At 44.9% G+C, this 14263-nt stretch overlaps 1 protein-coding gene across 1 annotated transcript; it reads left to right on the plus strand.

The window, feature by feature from the left end:
• The first annotated feature begins 309 nt into the window (after positions 1 to 309).
• Positions 310 to 2127, plus strand: LOC109760658 (transcription factor bHLH106). The gene is made up of 2 exons (XM_020319467.4): positions 310 to 788; positions 1339 to 2127. The coding sequence occupies exons 1-2, from the start codon at positions 522 to 524 to the stop codon at positions 1825 to 1827; spliced, it is 756 nt and encodes a 251-aa protein (XP_020175056.1). The 5' UTR covers positions 310 to 521; the 3' UTR covers positions 1828 to 2127.
• The last annotated feature ends 12136 nt before the right edge of the window (positions 2128 to 14263 follow it).

The following is a 14263-nucleotide window of genomic DNA, read 5'->3' on the forward strand; positions in this document are numbered from 1 at the left end:
CATCACCGCCACGGCCGTATCTCGTCGGAGCGCGACGGCCGGCGCAAGGTCGGCACCATCGCAGCCGTCCAACCGCCCCCGCCGTGACATCTCTACCGCCCCTAGAGCCAGCTAGACCAGCACCACCTCCCATCGGCCATCATCCCGTCATCCCTAGCTCACAGGGCTCGTACAGGCACAGCCCTCTATCTCTGACGGGTCAGCAAGCGGGCCCACCAGCCACTCACTCACCTCACCTCGCCTCGCCCCGTCTCCCTCTAACATTCCCCCCTCTCTCTCTCTATCCACCCACATGCGCTCTCTCTCCTCGAAGCCCCGTTTATTTATTCTCGCCTCTCCTCGTTCCCCCATCCCATCCGTCTCTCTCTTCTCTCCTCTCTTCGATTGCAGTCCATGTCCGAGGAACAGTAGTTAGTTCACAGCACAACACCACCGCGGCAATTAGTTTGTTAGTTAGCTTGACGAGGCGTGATCAAGGCACCTCGGCGTGAAGCTCTAGCTTCTAGCTAGCTCTGGCGGGCATGTTTCCGGCGGAGGCGTCGTTCGCCGGCGCGGAAGCGGCCATGCTGCCTCCCTTTTTCGTGGGATCCATGTGGCAGTCGGCGCCGGGCGGCGGCGCGGCGGCCTTGTCCGAGGAGGACGAGGTAGCCGCCGCTGCTGCTGCCGAGGCGGCGCACGACCGCGCGGTGGCGGCGACGCGGAACCACCGCGAGGCCGAGAAGCGCCGCCGCGAGCGGATCAAGTCGCACCTCGACCGCCTCCGCGCCGTCCTCGCCTGCGACCCCAAGGCATGCAATTTCATTACACATCCAAGTCCTGTGCCCTCGTGATTTCCCCCTAATTTAGTTTCTGCGCAACATGCTCGATGCGAGATCGATCAAGCGAAATCTTTATGGAAGAACTGGATTGCCTGTCATCCATCTGGAATTCTACCGTGGATTGCAGTGGGTAGATGCTATCCCCATGAGTAGCTAGCTGTGCTAAGGTTCTCAGCTCAGCTAATCCTTGTGATTAAAGCTGGATTTTGTGTGTGCAAGTAGCACTAGAATGGAGCCTCTCCTAACTACTAGCTGCTATCATCCTATGAATGACACCGACTAGCTAGGTCAGGTTAGGGCTGCCTCGTCTCTTGGCTTGTTTCTCTTCATGATTTGCTTCTTTTGTGCCTAGTACCATGTCTACAATTTTGCATAATTTTTTCACCTTCTCCTCTCTACCCTTTTTCATTTCTGATCAATCATAAGCTCTAGGGTTCGTCATCTGAGAGATTGATTGTGCAAACAAGATTTCTTGATGAACTTTAGCTCATGAACTGATCTTGTACATGTGTGTTTACAGATAGACAAGGCAACGCTGCTGGCCAAGGCGGTAGAGAGGGTGCGGGAGCTGAAGCAGCGCATGGCCGGCGTCGTCGGTGAGGCGGGCGCCGCGCCGGCGAGCCACCTGTTCCCCACGGAGCACGACGAGATCGTGGTGCTCGCGTCGGGAGGCGGCGCCGGCGGCGCCGCGGCCGTGTTCGAGGCCTCCCTCTGCTGCGACGACCGCTCCGACCTCCTCCCGGGGCTCATCGACACGCTGCGCGCGCTCCGCCTCCGCACGCTCCGCGCCGAGATGGCCACCCTCGGCGGCCGCGTCCGCAACGTGCTCGTCCTCGCGCGCGACGCCGGAGGACACGCCGACGACGACTACTCCACATCCTCCGAGGACGGCGGCGCCGACTTCCTCAAGGAGGCCCTGAGGGCCCTCGTGGAGAGGCAGGGCGCGGGCGCCGGCGACCGGCCCAAGAGGAGACGCGTCGCTGACATGAACATGCAAGCGGCTGCTTGATTAATCAGCTAGCCGGCCGGCGGCCATAGCTCCTCATAGTATCAGCTGATACGGTTGCATATGGCGATCGATCTCATGCATGCCATGGTAATGGTACTACTACTATACAGCGTGTTAATTTGCTTTCAAAGTAAACTAGTTTTGTGTGATGGTTAATTAGTTTCAATTCTCCATATATACCACTATATGGCTGACTCTCCTTGGTAATGCCAATATGCCATGTATAACTAGGGATATATATTACTACTCTTTTACCACTAGGGTTTGCTTGAGCTTTAATCAAATGTTGCTTCAAAGCCAGGGCAAACCCAGCCCCTAAAATACCAGTTAATGTCAGAATATATGCACAATGCAAAGTTCCAGACTTGATGCCATATGCTACATATACATTGGATAACTCTGGAAGCATTTCTGTTTACAAGATCCCACAAGTCCATTTTTGATCATATATGCTGCATGCATGCATGCATGTAAGACAAGTCTTCGGATCAAACAAAGATGTTTGCATGCATACATGTAGCAATGCATGGCAAGACCTAAGATCAAAACAAAGATGTTTGTTCCAACGCATTGCATAGCAATGTAGCAGCATGCTTCCTGTCTGTCTGGTCTTGTGAATGAATGAATGTTTGGGGCTTGGACATATTGAATGATCTAGGCATGCATATGCCAGATTGATTGTTTGAATATGGAGGAGAGGAAAGGGGAACCAATCAATGATTGCTTGTGTTGGTGCATGCTGCAGTGCACAGTAGTATGGCTAGCCAGTGTGGCATGCAGCAGAGTGAGCAGCTAGCTCTCATGACTACACATGAGTGCATGCATGGACTAGTTTGCTAGTACTGGTACTACATGCATGCTGATGCCTGCTGCTGCATGCCCTGTCTGGTCTGGGAAAGGGGGGAAGGTGGATGAGCTTTTGTTTCTTGCTGGTTTCCTTTTGTAATCTTGCTCCTCTATGGCTTTTTTAGAGGGAGGAGGGAGGGGCAGAGATCTCCATGTCAGGCCACCCCACTGTGTCTGTGTGCATGCTCTTTTGTGGGGACAAAAGGAAGACATGGGTGTGTGTAAAAATGTAAACTTGTAATCAAGTCATTGCTGTGATGTGCTTTCTGCCCACACTAGCTACTTGCTGGGGCTGGCAATGGCATGGCTACTTTGCTGGCTAGCTTGGCAGTTGGCATGCAGAAGTAGGTCACATGAATACACATACCTAAACGCTTGAATCTAGGGCGTGGAAGTAAATGTGATTGGTTTTGTTATTGTGACACTGGGTATTTGGTAAGTAATCCATGGGCATGCCAAGTTCAAATGGAAAAAAAATCAGGCATTTCATGTACGCAAGCAATAATCAACTAAACCAATAAGTGTCTTCTTTCTGAAAACATGAATACAAATTGGCATCCATGTCCATATTGCAATATACTTGAAAATAGTGAGAAATCGAGTTACAGCATACATAAGAACTTTGGTTCATAGGATTCAAAATAGATAGGGCACATTGTTATGCAGAGACCGGATAAGACTTCATTTCAAGTGAGGTCTGGGTTTCTGCCTAGTGGTAGGTTCATAGTGGTGCATCCATGTTGATTACCTAGGGTTCCAGTCCTATCTCATCCGGGTGGGTTCTATCTTACCCACTGGACATGATTTTTGATATCTTGGTGCGATGTTTTGAGTGAACAAGATATCCCTTTAAAAGAGATAAGCATATTCCATGTATCAATACATAATCAACACCAAATAATGAGTTTGATTTCGACAGGGAGAGGAAAATAGGATCCTATAGAGATTTTTCCAAGAAGTTAGACTCGGTCGAAATTTTCCTTTAAAACTGAGAGCAAAGTTCGCACATAGAAATTTTTCCAAAGATTCATTACTCAATAAAAAATCCAAGGATTTAAACTCTTAAAAGAACAAATTCATTTGAATTATTGAAAGCTAAGAGAGAGGCCAAAAGACACATGGAGTGCAATACAATTACTGTGGGCACAGATTTATGTAATTATTTCATCATAGTTTCCATCATTGTTTTATCAATACTACTAATAATACATCATTAAGGAGGACAGACTTTCAGAAGATCACATGCATATGTGTACGTAAGGCTGTGTCTCTGCGGCACAGTACTAGTATGTCGTTGCTAGTTCCAATCTTTTTATCAGACGAGAGCAGCTGCAGGAATCACATGTTTTCTACATCGAGATAAGAAAAGAATGCCGTGTGTCTGTACGACTGTATATATACATATGTATGTCAGGGCAGGGCAGGGCTGGGCTAGATGGTAGCTAGCAGGGCATGGCGAAAGTTCTGATCCGAGCTCCAGAGAATGCAATATTAATTGTTGAGAGTTATGATGCGTACGGGTATGCATTGTTTTCATGATTTAAGCATGTATTTTATGAAAAAAATAACCATTGAATCATCATGGAAAAATAAGTGATTCACCATAAAGCATTGGAAACTATTTTGAATGTGAATCCAATGATATATTTTTCATGGTATACAACTAATATTTTATCAATCAAAGTAATGGAGAAACGTCTTTCCATAAACGCGGCCCTATAAACCCGAACAGAGAAGATATATGACGCCCTCTGTGACCACCTAGGTTAGAACTTCATGTTTGAATTTCATTAAGTTACAAATTATATATGGAAAAAATCTGTTTAAAAATGATATATTATTTGGTTCAAAATACAGTATCATGTGCAAATTTTTAATGATTATGAGTCTTTAAACGTATGTGACGCTCTACAAAAATGAAGGGCTACAGATCATAGTCATTACCAGCAATCTATCTATAAATACACTATATATGCTCCTTTATTTTGGAGCTCTCTCATTTAATTTAGGTGTTCAATATCGGATTTGGTTCATGATTTGACTGGGTCAACAATTTTGATTGAAATTATTTTGAATTTGGTTCATAGTTTTTATTCAATTGAGGTGTTCAGTTCTGGATCAGGTTCCCAGTTTTGACTGGATCAAAAATTTTGTATCTCAATATATAGACATGTAAATGTCTTGCGTGTTCTCAAAAAAATCAAGGGCTAGAGTGAAGAACAATAACATTTTTTTGTGAATACAAGAACAAGAACAATTATCCATTAAAATGCAAGAAAAAACTTTACATTTCTCCTTTGGCCTGACTTTATAGCGCTAACACTCTATTTAGGGATTATTTGGATTGTAAGATTTTCATAGGAATATTGGAGGATTTGAATCTCAATGAATTTTCCTATGAAAGCAATTTAGATCATAGGGTTGAGACTATAAGATTTCTATGGAATCCATTCCTACGCCCCCTATTCCATAGGAATATCAACATGAGCTGAAACCTTATTTTATTTTTCCTTTGAGATGCTCTCTCTCTCTCTCTCTCTCTCTCTCTCTCTCTCTCTCAATGCTTTAAAACTCCTATGGTTATTTCCTATGCACCATCAAAAGGTACCTCTAACAATACCCGCAAAAAAAAAGGTACCTCTCACAAAATTCCTGTGTTTTGAAACCCTTTATAACTTCATAGTACATGGTCTTTGAATCCTACGTTTTTCCTGTTCCTAGGTTCTTGAATCTCCTGCAATCCAAGAAAGCCCTTACAGTTGATCGAGCTGCGATGGACAATGTTGGAGGAGCGATCAAAGAGGGAGGGAGAAGCGATAGAGTTGGCAGGGAACAAAGGGTTTGTTTCCTAAAAAAAAAAGCTTATCTTGGAGTGTTCAAATGCACCACGGTGTTTCACCTCCGAAACATTAACATGTCTTTACTTACGGTTTTGCTAATTCTCAGCTGGGATTTTCTTAGTCCTCAATTGGTATCGAGTATTGTTGATATGATGTTAGAACGGTGCAAGATTTTATTAAAAAAGAACTGAACTTTGAGAACAAACCCTACTATTTTTCCAGTACACATGATCAAGTTATTACTACCGAGATCAGATTTTAATGAACAAATTTTGTAAATCAACTAAGGGTTAGCCAAGTTGACAGCTATCGAGATCAGATTTCATTTTTTTTACAGATGAGTAAAAACAAATTGGTGGATATACATGAGAAAATTTTGTAAGAGTAAAAAAATGTATGAATAAATTTATAAGACTGACTGAAAAATAATTATATTCCAGTCCATGAAGACATAAAAAAAAATCATGTTTAACTAAATTTGCTCTGGTCCTTTGTCCAGTGCTAGCGAGACAGGCTGCCTCTTCCTTTTATGGCCGTGCCGCCATCGACTGCTGGCGGCCGCTCGTCCAGTCGTCCTCCAGATTGCAGACAATGAGCGTAAATAAAATGGCCGCAAGACGAACACGTGCATGTACACGAAAGTGACAACACGACGAACCAGTGGGAATGTGCATTGATGAACATATATCCTTGTGTGTAGAGAATGTGCATGTGTCGCTGTGCACGTACGTAAGCCTCTAAATTAGCCGCCCTGCACGGTGGCAATAACCGGAGGGCAAATACGAGTTCGTCACGATGGATGCATATCTCATACTACACGTGTGTACGTATTTAATTAATGTATATTCCCTTTTAAAGAGAGTGGAAATGAAAGAAGGAAATCCCAAACGCCGATGTGACTTCATGGCTTGCTGGATGGAACCCGGAATCAAATCCTCGTGCTGATTTTCCAGGGACGAGGGCCAGTGAAGTGCCCTAACACTAAGGCTGGTCACAATGAGCAAGAACATAAGCTAGTAACTTACATACTTCCTTAGACTATATTACTACCTTCATAGTGGGTAGGAACATCTATGTAGTGTCATGCAACGATGTATTTATTAGGTTATAGACTCATTGTTTCTTGAAGTGTGCGATGTTTCGGTAACTTAGCTAGTTACCACAAGCACCTCTCTCTTCATTAAATATGTGCCACATAAGCAAAGTTGTATTGGAGTGTGTGATGTTACTCCTAAGTTCCTCCCCATTGTGACCAGCCTAACAGTGTCTGCCGTACGTCCCTCTCCCAACAAAGCAGTGCCGTGCGACCGCCGAATGGCTGCAAAAACCATGAGTTGACAGTACTCATTATCTATGGATTTTTTTTTTCAAATGGGTAGTTTCGCGCGAATTTCATAGAAGATAGTTTCTTTAATGAAAGAGCAAAAATAAAATCGGGTCATTTCAGCATGTGCCAAATTGTTTTTGAACTAGATTCAAAGCTAACTAAAATAATGGTCAAAATCCATCATTACTTTCATGAAATGTTTGTGTTTCAATAAAATTTGAATTCTTCTCTTCGCCATCCAGCCAGCGCCTTTTGTCTCCTACCCATGTACTCGACTTGCCACCATTCCCCCGGCTAGGTTGAAACTTTTGTCAGTAATTTTGGTGTGTACCAAAATATTCTTTTTCTCTCAAAATGTTGCACTAAAGTAAAGATAGGTTCAAATTTCGGTCATATTTAGATGAGAAAAGTTTTTTTTTTGCTCACTCAAGTTCTTGAGGGAGATATTAATTTGGTCCCTCATCTTTTCTGGTCGATATTTTGATCTTCATGTTTCAATACGGAACACAATTTCCTCTAAGATCAGAGACAATGGGTTAAACTGATGATGTGTTACTGGTTTTCTGGTAACTAGTTGGCACGTCGAGCCACTTAAACGAAATGCCAAGAACCTGTCCACAAATAACAAGGCAAGCCCGAAGCCGTTGGTCAGCTAGCGCCGAGGGGCTCCGTGACGATGCCCTCAAGAGGATGACGAGGCACAAGGCCACCGTCGTCGAGCCCGAAAGGACGTACGAAAGTTTTCACCCCGGAGCCCTGGTACCGTAAGGTCAGAGGACCTACTGCGACGCCCTCGAGAGGGACAGTCGTCGTCATCGTCTCCGGCGCCGTCCGGAGCGGAGCTATCATGCATTCACCTTTACCAAGGGCGCCTATCGACGGTGCCATCAAGCATGTCACCTCCGCTGTGTACGTAGACGGGGCGGTCTGACTCTACCACCACCCCAGGTCCATCCAAGATCCAGCTCCATCAAAAAAGATACTAGAGCTCCATCAAATGCGTACGTACGGCGGTGGTTGCGGTGGTGTGGATGGATGGACCCAGAGCACGTAGGCACGTAGTACGTACGTGGAAGCCGCGGAGAGAGATGGACGGCCACCGGCGCAAGTAGCTAGCTCGGCGTGGTGACGGCGGGTACTTGTCCGTCCGTCGCGTGGGTACAAAGGAAGCGTGCCCGCACGCAAGGGGATCGGGCGCAAGTACTACTACAGGGTTGGGTCCGCCTCACCCTCGTGTACGAGTCGCTAGGCCCGGGACGGGACCATCCTTAATTTTCACACGCAGACAGGCACGTCTCTCTCGTTCCCCACTGCTGTCATGTGCAGTTCGGTACGTGATACCTACGGTAGTAGCTAGCTACGCGCGCACGCGGCCTTCATTTCATGTGCCCCTCGTCGCACGGAATGTATGTATGCCAGTACAGGAGCTGCACTGCATCGGTCTTGATCATCACGTATGTATATGTGACACGTACGCTGTACGTACAAGCAGGGAGTACTGTGTATGCATGCATGCATGTGTGTATCCTTAATCTCCTCCTTATGTGGGGCTAAAGTACTGGCCATGAATGAACGAGCAGGCTTGTACTGACCATGAGTACGTTTTTATTTAATAATTAACCAGGGTATGAGAAGGAGAGAGGAACACACACACACACACACACACACACACACACACACACACACAAAGAGAGAGATGGCACCACAAAAGACAGGGTGTGGGAGAGGAGCGCGTAGAGGATCCGGGGCACGCGTGCTGCGAGTTGTGTCAGCGGCAATCATCATTCCCTTTGCCGGTCCCATACATGCAACGCAACCAACCAAACGCTCTGTCCCTTTCTTCAATCCCTCCCTCTCCTCTCTCCTCTCTCCTCGCACGTGACGATCATGCCGTCATGCTCAAAGGCCCCGCGCCCGTCTCCACCTCGCCACTCTCCCTATCAATTGCTAATCATGTTGCCACCTTTTCATTCCTCTAACTAATCACAGCTAATCATCACCGCGTCTGCGTGCCCGGCCTTAACCGCTTTATACAAACATCGCCTTTCTATCTATCTCGGCTTGCTATAGCTCCTTCCAATCCTTTTTGCATACGTTCTCCTCCTTTCACACCTACCCACCTACACTACAAGCTTGTTGCATGCATTGCCCGCGTAGCTAGGCAAAGGGCTCTAGCTTTCGGTAATCCAATTCCCAAGTTGGCGACAGATAATCTCTTTGCTTTGACACGTTAGACATGTGCTTAGAACCCCGTCATTACCATACTCCTATAACTGCTTCAGTGGGGTCCATCGACAGCTCCACTGAGATTTTTCTTTATGTCCAAATGTAACCTAAAACATCATGCTTTTTTTTGCGGAAAGGCGGCCAAGACCCTTTTTTTTTTGCAACTTATGATTAGCGAAACTATCATTCTTGATTTATAGGATGCGCATTTATATGAGCGCTTGCGTCTGTACTGTGTTCAAGATTTGTAGGATGGAACCATATTGGCATATTCTACGTACTCTCTCCGTTTTTATTTACTCCGCATCTTAGCTTTGGTCAAAGTCAGATTTTGTAAACTTTGACAAAGTTTATAGACAAAAATATTAACATATACAATAACAAATCAATACCATTAGATTCATTATTGAATACACTTTCACATCATATAGATTTGCTATTGTAAATAGTCATATTTTTTCTATAAACTTTGTCAAACTTTATGAAGTTTGACTTCAGTCAAATCTAATATGCAGAGAAAATAAAAATGGAGGGAGTACCAAAACTTGGCGCGGTTTTTGGCGAAAAGAGAAACAACATACAACCAACGGACAATCAGTTAACCGTCTCCAGGGTTGGCCGCACACAGCCGCCGCCTCCTCTCCAATAAAAAGTCTAGGGTTTCTCTGCCTTCTGCCGGCACCGCCGCCAGTCCGCCTTGTCTCCGATGGCCTTAGGGCTACTGGGGCGTGGTGGGTCTCAGCCCTTGCCGATGGAAGGGCTCCATTTTTAGATGTTTTCTTGAGTTTTGTTAGGGTTTGTGTCCTACTCAGGAAGACAAGACGGCGGCAGCTCCCTGAAGATGGAATAAGGTTCTCCCCACCTAGCCCCTGTCCAGTTGGTGCGTCTAGTATCGTCGGAGGGCGCATGGAGGTGTGCCTTCGATGGACCTCACAGGATCCGTGCGTTGGTTGTCTTTGGTGGATCTACTCAGATCATGTCTTTATTCGTCTACATCTGTGCGTCTTCGGGTTGGATCCTATCGATCTATGCATCTCTTCATCGGCGGCGATTTCTGTTCTGGTGTGCTGGTCCTATGGGACCTTAGCACGACAACTTCTCGACTGTCTACTACAACAAGTTTTGCCCAGCTGTGGCGAGGGAGAGGCCATGACGAGGCGTGCATTTGGCTCGTTTCAGTGCTTGTAGTCATCGCTAGGTGGTCTACGGATCTGAATGTAATTTTAATTATTTCCAGTGTTCGTTGTACTGCCATGGTCGAAGATGAATAGGGGACGGAAGTTTTTCCAAAAAAGGAATGACCAAATAGTTGTTGCCAATTGGTATGTTCCTTTTTTACCAAGGTGGAATTCATAATTGCTACACTTGTAAAACACGCAAAGGCTAGCCAGATGTCACACTCTCTCGCTAACCCAACAAAAAGAGTTCCGACTCTTGTGTGGACCACGAATTGACAAGAAGGTGGAAGAACCTACTAGCTACTTCCATCAAAGTAATTACGAACAGACACAGACGAATAACTTAATTATCCAATCTACCGAAAAGAACCAATGGTAAAATGTGGCAAGCAGTCACAAGCTAGGAACCAAGCTGGCCCGGAGAGTCTCATCCATATATCCATCATCTTCTACCTAGCTAGCTCTCCACTTTGCACTCCTTGGGAAAGTTATTACTTTCTTTTGGATCTCCAAGTCGTAATCACTAATGCGCAGGTCAAACCACGGCGCCTAGCTCGCTAGCCGGCACGGTAATGTACCACGCTCAAGACGAAAAGGGGTATGAATGATCGGTAGCTTTTGACATGCGCGCTCGAGAGTCCATGATTAACCGCGAGGCGAGGCGCTAAAAGACGAGGAGGCGGCCAAAAAGACCTTTGGAGCCATGGTCGATCGACGAAATGAATGGAGAGATAGATGATCGTCGACACACAGCCTTCGTGCCCAACTCTACTGCATGACATGTTTGGGTGTCTCCCTGTCCTGGCCGCTGCGTGCAATGGTAAAAAAGGGGTAAAGGTGGTTTGAGTTGTTCCTCGGATCGTGAGAAGTCACTCAGTCACTCTCGCTCGTTCACCAACGGGGTAGTCGCCGTGCATGCATGCGTGCTCAAAAGAAGAGACTCGGGCGGAGCGGACACGCGCGCACTCGCACGGAACGCTGCGTGCATGTGAGTGTCAGGAGTGAAAACCATGTTCGATCGACCCGAAAGTTACTTTCCCGGCAGATGATCAGCGCCACGATCGAGCGCGCACCACCTTTTCTTAATAGGTCGATGGGATGGAACAAGCAGTAGTTAATCTGATGCTTTTTGGCAAGATTAGAGAAAGCTAACCGTGGTGCATGCGTAGATCAACTACGTTATTCTAGCATGTACTAATGCTGATGAGCTAAATTATTAGTCCACAGAGAAAAAAAATCAGAGGCCCGCTCAAAATTCTTGTAGTGCCCCTGGACCGTGTGCATGCATCCTACTAGCACTGTACTACTAGTCACGAACAGTATGGTGACTGATGCTCACTGCACGCGACAGAGCGAAATGCTACATGCATGCTTCCGCTGAAAGGAAAGCCTGAACCGAGACTGTAGAGGCAGGCACGCCACAGTTACGGGCACTTGTCCCGCGGGGGATTCAGAATAATTTGCCCATCCATCGATCATACTGTGGTAAGCAATTAGGCTGGCATCGGGCGCCGCGCCCCTGTGTGAGACTCAGACAGCGACCGTTCCTGGTTTGAGCCAAAAGAGAAGGGAGAAAGGGAGAAACAATTTGTATGATCAGACCCAAGCGGAACAGTGTGCGCGCGCGTGGTTGAAATGAAAGATGCCATTCTTTTCAGATCGGAGTTGTCACGGCTTTTGCACGACAGCCCCCTGCTGTTTTAGGACAGAGGTGGTGTCTGTGTGTGTGTTGCCCATATACAGTTTCCAAGTACAGTTCATGCGCACCGAAAGCTAGTCTGGCCATGGCGAGAGAGAGAGAGAGAGAGAGAGAGAGAGAGAGAGAGAGAGAGAGAGAGAGAGAGAGGGGGGGAAATTAGGATGATTAGAGGTCAACCGGCCCATTGGCCATTGGGAGTTTTGGGCAGCTCGCACTGGAAAAAAAAAATCCTGCGTCGCTTTTGGTGGAAAAGCTAGCCGGCCGGCCGCCCGGACGACACACGCAGAGGCAGACGACGATCAAACGAAGAGAAGAAGAGGAAGTCAACATGCATGCATGCACGCCACCCACACACATCATATCCGATCCATCACGGGGAACGGCTTTACGAAAGTCTCTCTTTCGTGTGGACTGTACGCAGCACTCGCACGCTAGCTACTTCTGGTCAACAACACTAGTTATCAGGCAGCTATCGGCTCATCGGCAGTCTATATATCTTTATTCCTTTTTTCCTTTTCGATTCGAAATAGGCTTCCCCTCCTTTCTATCGACAGCTCTGCCTATGGGGAATGTGTCGTCGTGGCAGCGCCTTCAGCTCCCTTCGTGGATTTGTGATCGATCGGTCGTCGTCATACGTAAGTACGTTGTGACGAATCATCATCATCATCATCATCATCATCATCATCATCATCATCATCTTCTTCTTCTTCTTCTTCTTCTTCTTCTTCTTCTTCTTCTTCTTCTGTCCGCATGGACCTTTATTCATTTTAAGAGACTGTATGCCATGCTAGGTAAATTATCTGTCGAATTTTCTTTCAAGAAAGAAACATCATCGGTCAAGTTTTAGAGGTAGGATCTCTCTTGGCCTTGGTTTGTCTGTCAAGGTCGTCTCGTCATGGACTTCAAAAGCTCAAATCATCTTCTACACACTATGCCAACTTTTCATTATCATCAATCTGAAAGCCACTTCTGTTTTGTTAATTACTGCAATTTTCTCACTCGCCATTTTGTTATCCGGGTCCGCAATTTTCTCACTAACTCTTTTTTTAGGGTATTTTCGAGGATAATTTTCTCACTCACTCATGCCATCGAAAGCAAAACTGGGAACAACCCACATAAAGCCCAACCCATCTACCAGTATTTCCGGCTCGACCCACTTTCAACTAGAGATTTCTAATTTCCCACCTAGGAATCCCACCCACACCTCTGGCTTTGTCTCAAAAAAAAAAAAACCTCTGGCCGCAGCGACGCTGTATGGCCGGCCCGTTTTACGGGATTGGCTGCGTCTTTCTTTCATCGATTTTTTTTCTGTTAGCTTTATTCAGTTTCCTACTTTTGTAATTATATCCATTTATTCATTTTTCAAAATAGGATATTTTAGAACAAATCCAGGATTTTATAATTTTAAGATCTTTCTATAATTGATGGAAAATTTTAAAATTCGATTTTTTTGAATCATCTACATTTTGTAATTCATGGGCCGATTTTGTAATTCATGAACATTTTTTAAATTTGGGAACAAATTTGAAGTCATGAACATTTTTGAAAATTCTAGAACATTTTTGAAACTCATGAAAAATTATAGTTCATGATTTGTTTCTAAATTCGGGAAAATTTTTGAAGTCATGAACATTTTGTAAAATTCGGGAACAATTTTAAAGTCATGAACATTTTTCGAAATTCATGAATATTTTTTTATAATTTGAAACAATGATTGTGGTAACAATTTTTGAATTCATGATCACTTTTAAAATCCATGATTTTTTTTTAAATTTAGAAAAAAAATCAAATCCGTGAACTTTTTGAGATTGTGAATATTTTATGATATCCTTGAACATTTTTCAAATTCACCATCTGTTTTTAAATTCATGATTTTTTTCGTATTTGCAAATATTTTTGAAAATTCTTGAGCATTTTTCAATTTCATTAAAGGGGAAAATTAAAAAGAAGCAGGGGAAAGAATAATAAAACAAAGAAAAGAAAAACAAACGACATTATAACCTTGTTTGCAGCCCTCATCTAGAGAATCTTGTTTTCAATAAAAAAAGTTAACATGCACAGAAGATGCAGGTCTACCTTCTAACGGTTTATCACTATATATTATCTCAATCCCATTCATTTTTTGGTAAATAGAAGTTTTATTCCATAATTATAGTGTTACAATCAAAGAGGCTTATTCAAAGTTCGACTATAGTTTGCCAGTCGATTTGCAACTCTGGTTTGTTCCCACTGAATCTTCTGTGGAATAAACTCATCATTCATCAAAGCTCTAATCTCCATGATGAGATGTCCATAAACGCTAAGCTAGCAAGTCCATCAC

The sequence above is a fragment of the Aegilops tauschii genome, chromosome 5, assembly GCF_002575655.3.
Source record: "Aegilops tauschii subsp. strangulata cultivar AL8/78 chromosome 5, Aet v6.0, whole genome shotgun sequence".
Lineage (NCBI taxonomy): Eukaryota > Viridiplantae > Streptophyta > Magnoliopsida > Poales > Poaceae > Aegilops > Aegilops tauschii.

What these genes read in the sequence shown, in the direction of transcription:
- LOC109760658 (XM_020319467.4), top strand. Translation starts at nt 522, where the DNA reads ATGTTTCCGGCGGAGGCGTCGTTCGCCGGCGCGGAAGCGGCCATGCTG. An exon ending in TCCTCGCCTGCGACCCCAAG is followed by an intron (nt 789 to 1,338) that starts GCATGCAATTTC and finishes GTGTGTTTACAG; the next exon opens with ATAGACAAGGCAACGCTGCT.